Source organism: Chlamydotis macqueenii, chromosome 6 (genome assembly GCF_036417535.1).
Source record: "Chlamydotis macqueenii isolate bChlMac1 chromosome 6, bChlMac1.mat, whole genome shotgun sequence".
Lineage (NCBI taxonomy): Eukaryota > Metazoa > Chordata > Aves > Otidiformes > Otididae > Chlamydotis > Chlamydotis macqueenii.
Genome location: NC_141561.1, coordinates 10,336,321 through 10,347,349, shown reverse-complemented (window position 1 = coordinate 10,347,349; position 11,029 = coordinate 10,336,321). Strand labels below are relative to the sequence as shown.

At 48.1% G+C, this 11,029-nt stretch overlaps 1 protein-coding gene across 1 annotated transcript; it reads right to left on the bottom strand.

The window, feature by feature from the left end:
* Window positions 1-4,236: 4,236 nt before the first annotated feature.
* On the bottom strand, window positions 4,237-5,849 carry TMEM37 (transmembrane protein 37). The gene is made up of 2 exons (XM_086750929.1): window positions 5,829-5,849; window positions 4,237-5,239 (listed from the first exon to the last, which is right to left on the bottom strand). Exons 1-2 carry the CDS (start codon window positions 5,847-5,849, stop codon window positions 4,667-4,669), a joined length of 594 nt encoding a protein of 197 aa, XP_086607055.1. The 3' UTR covers window positions 4,237-4,666.
* Between the last annotated feature and the right edge of the window lie 5,180 nt (window positions 5,850-11,029).

Here is an 11,029-nt window from a genome sequence, read left to right as displayed (position 1 = left end):
GCTGGAAATAACAAAAAAAAAAAAGCAAGCATTCTTAGATTCTGTATTACATATTTGCTTCAAGCATCGGGCTCTGGCCTGGTTTGTATAAAGACCTGAGGCTCCACAAAATCCCCCAATGTCAGTTGGCATTTGGAGCCCTTGCCTCTTTGGGAAGAGCAAGCAGAAGGCTCCAGGCATTACGATGCTGTGACCTGGATGTAGAAAGCTTCTGCCAAACACCACCATAGTGGGATGGGTTCTCACCTCACCCATCTTCTGCCATGCCAAAGCACCCTTCTCTGCTGGGGATCTCTCTTGGTTAACTGTACTGAAGAAAAGAGCTACTTAGCTCTGGAAATGCTGTCATGTTTACAAGCAGATGAAGAAGAACAAGGAAGTAAATCTCAGCAAGCAATGCAAAAAGCTAGATACGAACGGGTGCAAGGCACGCAGAGTCCAGCGTCGGTGGCCTGCAACTACTGACACAGGCTGAACAGAAGCTCCATATTCAGAGTTCACCAACTTCCCTTTCTCTACACTTGCTCCTCAGTATTCAGTGTAAAGCAGGCATTTGTCATCAGTGAATAGAACTGGAGTACAATCTGTCAGACAAGTGTTTATCGTTGCTTGGGGACACTGGTGACAGCCCCTGGCTCTTCACTCCAGGTCCCCCGAGAAGCCAGTGGCAGCTCTGCAAGCCGGCGGCACAGCTAACAGCTCCTGCAGCTCAAACATTAGCGATCTAAAACCTAAGGCTGAATTTAAGAGGAAGTGATTAATGGATTTTCTCTCCCAACACAGCAACAAGGAAGTTCCCAGCAAAACTGTCAGAGCCAAGCAGCAGTATTGTTGTGCAGTGAATAATTACACTGTGCAACGCCTCGCTGGGCATCGGGGGAGCTGAAAGGAACTGTTTTGGCAGAGAGTGGTTCCAGTTCAGAAGAGTTGGATCCATGTGAAGGTGAGAGACCCCAGGAATCCAGTAAACACCCCTTCCAGGACACCCCCTGGGGCAGACCTTTCTTTCACCCACAAAAGAGACCTTTCTTATATGTGCAAGCTGATGTGGAAGGTTTAGAAAAGCCATTACCTACTTACCAGAGACCCCAGCAAGAGGGAAAGAGAAGGCAGGTGAGGACAGTCATCTTCCTGTAATCACCTTTTCCTGACTCACAAAAGCAATCAAAGCTGAAACCCCAAACCAGGTGTCCCTCCAAGCACAGCTAAGGGAGGTACTGTAGGCTTAAAAATCAAAATACCAGCAATAGTCCAGGATGCCTCCCTAGTTAGCATGCCAGCTACCATTATTTCCTTATTCTTATCCACAAGCAACGGTTTGTGCACAAGTTTCCAATTAAAGGTAGTAACTGAGCAAGTCTAAACAGCTCATTAACAAGAGGTGATGTTCGTTATCCTGCTTTTAAGACATACTAAACCATCTGAGACAGGTCAATGGCCTCTCCCATCAGAAAGAGAACACCAGGTGCTAATTAACTTACTTGAAATTGCATAAACTAATTCAGTGGTGAAGCTGGAAATCTGTTTTCCTGATATTTAACTAAACCTGTTAGTACAATGAGCTCGGGGGAAAAAAAAAAATATAAATACATTTGTGCTCAGATACCACTTCTTGCAGGCCAAATAAGCAAAGCTGGGGAAGAAAGCAAGGATGCCTCAGACACAGGGTGCGGTGTGGGAAAAGGGAGGTGAAGGACACAGGAAAGAGCTCTTTAGCTGGTAAACAGAGCACATGCAACAGCAGGAAATCATTAAGAGCCTACAAGGTTATCTGCAATTCCCACGAAGCAGCACAGCTGACTGCCCCCCTTATTTTGCAAGACAAGAAAGCACGCTGGCTGCTTGGGTTGGTGTGGACACGTTAGAGAGGAAAGGAGAGGAGAGCGCAGCGGCTACGCGGCCTCGGCTTCCTTGGTCGGAGCTCGGCAAAGCGCCAAGCAGTCATTTCTTCATCGGTCTAGCTGGGTAAACACACGGAATGGTGCCTGGGAGATTATGTAAACCCCACTCATCCCCTTAAATCTGCACCCCAATATCTAAATATAAAAAGAGAGAATTACAGTTATCTTATTTCAAAGAAATTTATTTAACAAACTTGAGGAATATTGCTTGACAGTTTCACAGGCTTCAGAAAATGAACAGTTACCCATTGCTGCAGAGGTTGCTGTAGATAAGGATGTCTGAGACAATCAACCTTGTTTTGTAGTATTTAACCATCAAAACACATCTTCTTCCCACATTAGTAAGTCAAGCAGTACTACACAAAGCCAGTTGGAAAAAAAAAGGTTGCTGTATTTTCCCTAGAGGATTCCCTACCCCCAACAAAAGGCCTCTTCTTCAGCTAGCAGAGGGCATCCCAAAATCATTCACAATTGCATCAAGCCTTGGGTGAACTCAATGGCCAATTGTCCACTACCTCCTTCTAACCCGACTGGGACTCAGTCTGGCTATAGCTGCCTTCTCCTCTTCCCCAGGGAAGTGGCTGGCAGCACAGCCTCCCATTAGCATGAAGAAAAGTACATGTAGGATGGATTTCCAGTTTTGGATGTCACCAAGAAGGCACTTTGAAGTTACATCCATGTTTCTAGACAAGCCATGGGCACCCTTGACCTCGTGTAGGGGAACTGTCCGGCCTGGCACGGGCACCCTTAGGCATCACAACTGATTTATTGGTCAGTTAAGGCACTCTACCACCTGGTAACACCAGTGCAACAGTTTGGGATTGGACCTTGAAGACTCTCTGGGATAACTAGCTCTGCTAAAGCTAACAGGACTGTTCACACAAGCATCTGCAAGTCCAGCCCACTAGCACATCTTCAACAGTACAATTCAGCAAATCAAAGGCACCTTCACAAAGAAAGACACAATCACAGTGCCATTTTCCACAGGCAGGTTAGGGCATGAGTCCTTATCCTTGAGAGATGGTCAATAAACCCTGACAGAGCCCCAAACATTGCCAGAGCTTCAGGAGTTGGCTGGGGAGCACAGCTCTGTGCATTATCTCACAAAAAGATGGGCAGACTCGTGCAAAAGCTCAACTGGCAGTTGTCCAGAGCAAGCCTGGTCCGACACTGCATTGCAAAACAGGCTTAGGAGCGTTATCTTAAAAAGCTACGGAAATCTGAGAAGGAACAGAGACCTCATGAAGGCAAGCAAGTCCACAGGAGCACATTCAGCAAGTGTGGGTGTATGCTCAGGCAGGACTTAAGCAGTTTTACCAGCTGATACAAAACAAACCTTAAAATAGAGACCCTGAAATACTCTGAAGACATTTTTGTCCGTGGGCAATGGAGTCCTGTATGTTGGACAGGGAGGACACATGTGAGGCAATCAACCTATGAGGTCTGCTGAGGTCTTCTCTCATGTATACATCAGACAGCACAGGGAGCTTCAAAGCTGTAGCAATTGTAGAGATCTTGACTCAGGCAATGGCAAGAGGAAGACCAGGCTTCATATAATTTCTGCCATGTCTCTTTGGATTTCCAACAGCTGCAACAGGTTAGAGCTGCCCCTATCAGCCCCTTCTTAGGCAACCGTGGGCTTCTCCTCCCAGGCCCACTGTTAATCTGGGGATGAAAAGGACTTAGGCTAGTCAGGAGGACCTAGAGCTTTCTCCTTCCAAAAGAAATGCTACAGGATGAGGAGATTTCCCCTTGTCTCAGCAGGCAACCCTGACAAACAAAAACACACCCTGGAAGGTGCAGTGGTCTCAGCATGGTTGGCCCAGCCACAACACCCACCTAAAGTCCCTGGCAGAGCTGGTCCCTCTTGCCCCAAAGGGATAAAAAAGAAACCAGGAAAAGCAATACGCCATCACAGAGAACTCTGCAAGGGCTGCGGGGGAGCTGGTTTGGGTTACCGACTGGCACGTGTCCCACAGCATGTCAGGGGAGGTCGCAAGGAAAGGAACATGCACTGCTGTCCAAGACAGGCATTGCAACCCTTCTCCATACACCTGCATCTCCCAACATCTGCCCTTGGTCCCAAGACAGCTACATCTCCCTGCACCTCTGTCAGAGGGGTCCCTGAAAAACTCAGGGGGAAGGACAGAGACAGGGAACGTGCCAGCAGGAAACAAAAAAACAGGTGGCCAGATCAAGATCTGTGTGCCTGCTCTTTTGGAAGGGAAATGGAAGTGTGAGATCCCGTAAGGATTTTTAACACTCCACGCCAATGAGCACGGCCAGGCACAAATCATCTCTCCCTGAGACAGAGCAAAGCCATGAGACACCAAAATTGTGTCACATTCTTCACAGGCTCCAGAGTATGGGGGAAAGCATGGCAACACCAATCCCATAGCAGTACAGGCTTTGTGTAAGCCTCAAAAGAGCCCACGTGCATGGATCACAGTCTGCCACCCCTCTGTGCATTTAAGGGGATATCCTCTTCTTTAATATTCTTTAATCTGGAGGAATGGATTAATTCCTCCAGAAAACTGCATTACAGCAGCAGCCAGTCCCAGTCTCGGCTTTGCTTGTGTTGCGCAGCCGTCCACGCTGACCAGTGGGTGGGTAGGTCTTCTGCAGGCATCAAGACTGACTCATGCTTCCCCTTCTTGCACACAATTTGAGACAGTGTGTCCTTTTCAAACTTCATTAGACTCCCTTTTTTCCAGTCTAATTGGTAAAGCTGATTACACAAAGGCAGAGGTAAACACCCTTTGCACCTAGATTTTGCCTACCCTGTTCCTGGGGTGCGTGAGGCTGTTGATGTGAAGTCCACTGATCCCATTAAGGAAGAACAGAAAGGCAGCGATGAACTCGCACCAGTACGTTAGCGTGAAGCCCGTGAAGGTGAGGTGATCCTTCATGAGGATGGAGAAGCTCAGAACCCCAGCAGCCGACAGCAAAAACGAGCCAAGGATGAGAACCGAGCCCATTGACCACTTCCGCCTTGCGTTGGCGTCCTCGCAGACTTGGGACACCATCAGCAGCTCCAGGCCAAATATGGCAACCACAACAGCAAAGGACACCATGCTTCTTATGGGAATCACCCCCACGCTCAGCCCCTCCACCTTGGCCAGGCTGAAGTCGGTGACGCACTTCAGGACGCTGCCGTTGCTAATGGTGCAGAAGTGCCACAGTCCGAAGAGCTGGCCCCTTGCAAAGAGCCAGCGGCCATCGCAGACGGAGATGGACGACAAGACCACAGCTATTGCCACACACAAGATGATCAGGCTCCTGATGAGAGTCTCAAAGAAGGATTTCTGTGGTCTGCGGTGCGCCAGCAGCCTCTGCGCCTTAAAGGGTAGCGGAGGGAAAGAAAACAACCTGAGTTAACAGCACTGCTTAAGGGTGAAATGGAACCGGGGGTACAAAGCTGTGGGGCTTTAGCATTTTAAAATATTTGCTTGTGCAGATCAACCCCCCCCCGCAGGGGAGGGCAATGCCGTTACAGGCTGTACCCAGGGGAGAGGAAGGGTGGATGAAGCTCTCCCGGTTCCTCGGCTGGACAAACAATGCTCCCACGTCAAGGTCCGGGTTCGGGATGACAAAAGGCTCCGGGCCGAACGGGATTCCTCCGGCACAGCTCCTGCTCTGGCAGGGCTAGAGGAAACCGCCGGCCCCTGGGATGGCGGGGGGAGGAGGGAGCAGCAGAAGTGGGGCAGCGGCGGGGGGGCACCCAATTAACCCAGTTACCAGCACTGCCCTTTTCCCACAGCCCTCCCGGCTCTCCTCCTCTCCCTGCTCCGGCAGCAGCAGCGATCCCGGACCCGGAGGAGGCGGAGGGGGGATCCGGCCGTCTGCGCCCCGCGGCTCCCGGGAGGGGAGAAGCCGCAGCGGCGGCCCCGCAGGCGTTCCCGCGTCCCGGGCCGGGCCGCGACATACCTGTGCCCCGATGGCGGTCATGCTGCCGGCAGCGCCGAGAGCCCTGGCCAGGCGGCGGCCGTCGCTTTTTATTCCCCCGGAGGGCGGCGAGCCCCGCCCTCACCCCCGCCCGCCACGCCCGCGGGGCCGGGGCCCCCCTCTGGGCTCCCCCGCGGCTGAGTCAGCAGCGCGGCCCCGACGGGAAGCGCCAGGCAAAGCCGAGCTGCTCCGCTCCTCTCTGCCGGGCAAGGCAGTGCTGCCCAGGCCCGGGGTACGGGCCTGTCTGCGCCCGGCCGGGAGCGCGACCGCCCCGTCCCCTCGGGCCGCCGGTTGCCGGGCAGCTCGTTCGTCGGGGCAGCGCTCGTTGCGCCGATGCCAGGCCCTCGCGGGACGGGGGGCGAGCCCCGGGCCCCCTTGCCCGCCCACCCACGGGCCGTTTGCAGGCCTTTGGGAAGCGGCTGTCATCTGGTGCGAAGGGGCCCGGGGAGGGTCCGGGGGTCGCAGCGCTGCCCTTACGGCACAGGACGCACTAAGGCCCCGTCCCACCCTTCCCCTCCCGCTCCCCAGCTGTATCTGCTCCCCGTGTTCACGTTCAACAGTGCTGGGACGCGGGCTCTCCTCCCTGCCCGCTGCCGTTTCAGCCTCTCACCTTGGGCTGTGAGCACTCTTATCTGGTACCAGCGTACTCAACCCTACGTACCTCTACCCGTACCGTCAGCAAAAATGTCCCTGCTCATAAAGTTTTATGCCTTTGCTCCTTTTCTCACTCATGCTTTGCCATCCTGTGGCGAGTTACTGATTGCTTTGCTTTTTTTTTTTTTTTTTTTTTTGCAAGGAGTGTCCGAAACAGCTTTTAAAAAAGCCCAAGGAAGTTGGGTTTTGCTGTCATCAGAAACTCTTGTTTACTGCCAAATTCTGATTTAGATTCCAGCAGAGAGTCTGCAGTTGCTCCGTAGGCTCCAGTGGATGTGCTCCTCAGGTCGTTGTTCCTGGCCTCCTCTATATGTACCCAGGTCCAGAATTTGACCCTTCCCTTTCTAGCCGAAAGGAGCTGGAAGGGTGTCCTTCTCCATCATGGGGTGACAGTTATCATAGCTTTACGCTTCTTCCAGCTTCCATTTCTGAACAGATCTGTTGTCTATACAGATTGTCTCATTATTTCAATCTCTAAACAGTTTTCCAAGGGCTTTCTAAGCTTCCTTTAAAAATACACATATATCCACTCTGATTGGGCTGAGGGTGTTTTCTGTAACGTTATTTGTAGTAAGAATGAGTGTTCTGAACAATATGTTTACCTCAGTTTTCATACTTTTAGTGATAAATTCTGACCTTTTTCTCTCTCTCTTCCTGCAAAATCTTTTGTTTAATTGTTTCTCTTCAAAGTTGTATACATGATTGGATTATATTTCTGTCAAACACTGAATTGGGATTTTCCACTTTTGCAAGACATGGCAAATTTTTGCAAGGCCTGTTGTTAAATCTTCTTTTGTGGGTTTGTGGTCTGCAACATTTTTTGTTTTCTGAACATGTTATCCAAGCTAGCAAACTTGATGCTTGCCACATCCCTTTCATTCTCAGTTGATCAGATGATAGAATGGTTTTATGAACATCCTGGGCTATTTATTCCACAAGTTAAACAGCATTTCCATATCGCAGTGTTCACACCGATCACACACATTTGCTGTTACACCCTTCCACTTTGAAGTTCCAAATTTAACAATATGTATGTATTTTTGGTTTAAAAAGCACAAACAGGCCTTGTTGTCTCATTTTCTGCATGAACTGAACAACATGCATTTTCTGCACTAACTGTGTGCTGCTTGCATACAGCACTAAGCAAACGCAGGCTTGGGCCAGACAAAATACACCAAAGCTTATCTGGCAAAAGCCTCACATGACTTACGCTTTCTGTAACACAGGCTCAATCCTGCAAAGCATTAGGCAATTTGGCTTCTAATTAGCAAAATTATCAAGCATCGATCTGGCTTTAAAACATGTGAGTCCTCCTAATGACTTTCACAATTTAAAAATAATAATAGTGAGGTGTATCCTGCTGAACAAGACAACATTTTTCTGTAAAAGCCCGTGGTAAGGCTCACATGAGTCAACATGTGCAGAAAAAGCTTTGTCAAATGGGGAATTTAAAGTGGTTACTTTTGAAACCAAAACTGCTCCCTGTCATTCTTGGATGCTGTAGTAGATACACAGTTATCTGCCAAGCTGGTTCATTGAGGAAAAGGACGGTTTGCGGATGGTACTTTTGCTGCAAACACAAAATTGCTTTAATATTTTGTACTTAATTTAGTTTCCCCAAATATAAAATACAAACCAGAATTAAACTTGACATGTAATTAGTATCAGCACTAAATTGGTACCTTCAGATTCACTCTTCACTGAAGTCACCAAGGGGAAGACGACCAGGTGTGTTAATAAAACAGTTGCTGACAGTTTATGAGCTCTTTACTTCTGCTGTTGCTTGGCTGGAGATACCTTCTGGTAAAGATGTCTGGGTTTATCAAGCCTGCTAGAACTGTGCACCCTTGTCCAACAGGAAAAATGAGTTTATCTTCACTGTCTCATAACAGAACAAGCCAAATAGATTTTCTGTCTTTTCAATATAAAATAAGAGAATTGACGGAAGAAAAGACAAATTGTGGAAGAATGCCTCAAAGAGTATTATTTTGGAAAATTGTATGTGAAAACAGTGTTTTACAATAAAAAGCTCTGTACTTTGAAAGGAAAAACAGTAATTTTTTTTTTTGCCTGAAAAATATGTTACTGACATAACATGGTAAATGACCTTCAAAGCATTTCAGATGTATTTTTGGTTCAGCTGTGTTAATGTAGAGTTCTTGGTATATTGCCAGTTTCATTATTTTGTTTAGAAAGTCCCTTTTCTCTATTGTTTAAGTGGGTATTTCACATCCTATCCCTGGAGAGAAAGTTTTCAGGGAAATGTGTTCATAAATAATGGAAATTACCAGAGATTGCTGGAAAACATCGACATAGTTTAATCTGGTTCATTTAAAATCATAAGAAGTTTAACAGTGAAGAATCTGTTCCAGCTTTTCTACCGCAGAAGCGCAGAGAAGGTTCAGGACTGAAGTCTGAGAGTCACTAGGGGCTTAGGGAACGGTTAGCCAATGAAGTATTTCACTTTGAGGTAAAGCAGAACACAAGTGACTGAGTCACCACCAGTCCAGGTTCATCTAATCAGGTTCACTTAATCTCAAAGTTGGTTACTTTTGTAAATGCTTTTCTCTGAGTAAAATTCGTTCTGATCACATCTTTCATTCTTGGCATAGCAACTGATGTGGCGAGGCATTTAAACCCTCACTTTCATCAGATCCTTATTTCAAAGCATCTTTCCAGACAGAAGTTGACCTGATTTTGTAGGCAATTAGATCTTCAGGGTCTTGTAGACTGAGACTTTGGGAGATGCACAAGGCATGTTATGAGGGGCAAAATGGCTTTCTTTGTATCTTCTCCAAAAAGTGAGCATGGAGAAAATTTTATGAGGAAAAAGGAAGAGGCTAGCTGTCTTGTGTCACCATTCCTTTGCAGGTTTTTTTTTCTTCCAGCAGTAAACTGAATCTCCAAGTTGAAGCAGCTGCATTCAGCTCAGGTTGGATTCAATCTAGCTGGGCTGCAACAGAGCTGCTGGAATGGAACAAAAAGTCAGCAAGTTGCCAGCAAGCTGCTCAAGACCCACAGCTTCTGGGAACGTGGGCACAGTCATCCTCGGCGGACAGTGCCCCAGGCAGCATATGTAACATAAGGGGGTTTTGGGTTGTACCGAGGCCCATACAGCTCGGACCAACCCCTTGTCACAACTACTTTAGCTCATGATTTTCCTCCCATCACTGCAGGTCGCGGCAGCCAAGCGGACAGCCTCACCCTAGAGATGTATTTAAGCATGTACAGAGGAGAAAGCTCTGGGGCCAGATGGTTTCACTTTGCCTCCTGCCCGGACACCTCTTCAGTGCCAATGGAAGGCAGACCGTGCCCACCCAGCCTGGGGCTACTGTGGGGCCCTGCAGCCTCAGGCTCTCCCACCCACTGCTGGACGTGGGCGACAGACCTGGGCCGCTGGACATGGCAATAATGCTCACACCAAGGATCCTGTCGTTCATCCGAATCAAACTGTACCTGTTAAGGCACTCACAGTTGGGTTAGAAACACGCTGATAATGTGCCAGTTCATTACTGACTTTACCGCCCAACCTAACTAACTCCAAGAATAAGAAGAGACTTCAAGCAGGACAGGCTTAAAGGAATACATTTTGTATCCTGGAAAGCATTGTTTTTCCACTTCTGATCAACTTCTGGACCTACATTAGCATCATACTGCAGAGACCCAACACTGGGTGCTTACTCGTTCTGCTCTGGATTCAGCCCTTTTCAGGGACCTCAGGCAACTGTTACACTGGCTTAGGACATACCTCAAAGTATTACATCTGTCCATTGCAACAAACTGATGCTTTGAAATACACACCCAGTATAAAAAAAATAAAGCTTCAGCCTTTTTAGCACTACTGGAAAAATGTGGGTCCATATTTCAGTACTATGTTAGCTGAGGGAAATAATTCAGTTTCCCAGCTGTCATATGTACACATCATCTCTCAGTCAGAACTCAGATTAATGCAGCTAAATACTCAAATTTTAAAATATCAAGCATGTTAAACTGGTGAGTCCACCTTTCAGGTTCAGAACGTAGTCAATCAAGCAGTGTTTGTCAGGAGGAGATGGCATACCACTATCTCAGCCTTTTGGGGAACGCTGTACAAGTCAGTGTCTTGCAGACTTTGGTGGAGGCAAACCGAGGTGTCTCCCTGGCTGTACTAGCCACATAATGTCATTTTAATTCTTCCCAGGATGTGGAATCACCTGCCCAAGGCAATCCAGGCTTGCAAACAGAACATTCTAAACCCCTGGTTTAGAAGGGCCTGGGCAGAGACATCATACAGTATCCCAGTGCTTGGGCTCTTTTACGTAACAATAGAAGCTTCTCATGGCAGTGGCAGTACTTAGAGCCACAGTAATCCTTGCTAACATAAGGACTGGGTGGGATTCATTGAGCCACTGATTCCACCTCCAGGCAGTTTTTCATATCACCTCTTTCATAAGCTGATCAAACTCCAGAAATTTCAACCTGCTGTTCCTCCCCAGGCCCATGCTCATTAACGAGACTGGATTTTTGAATGGCTTCTCCACAGTCTAAAG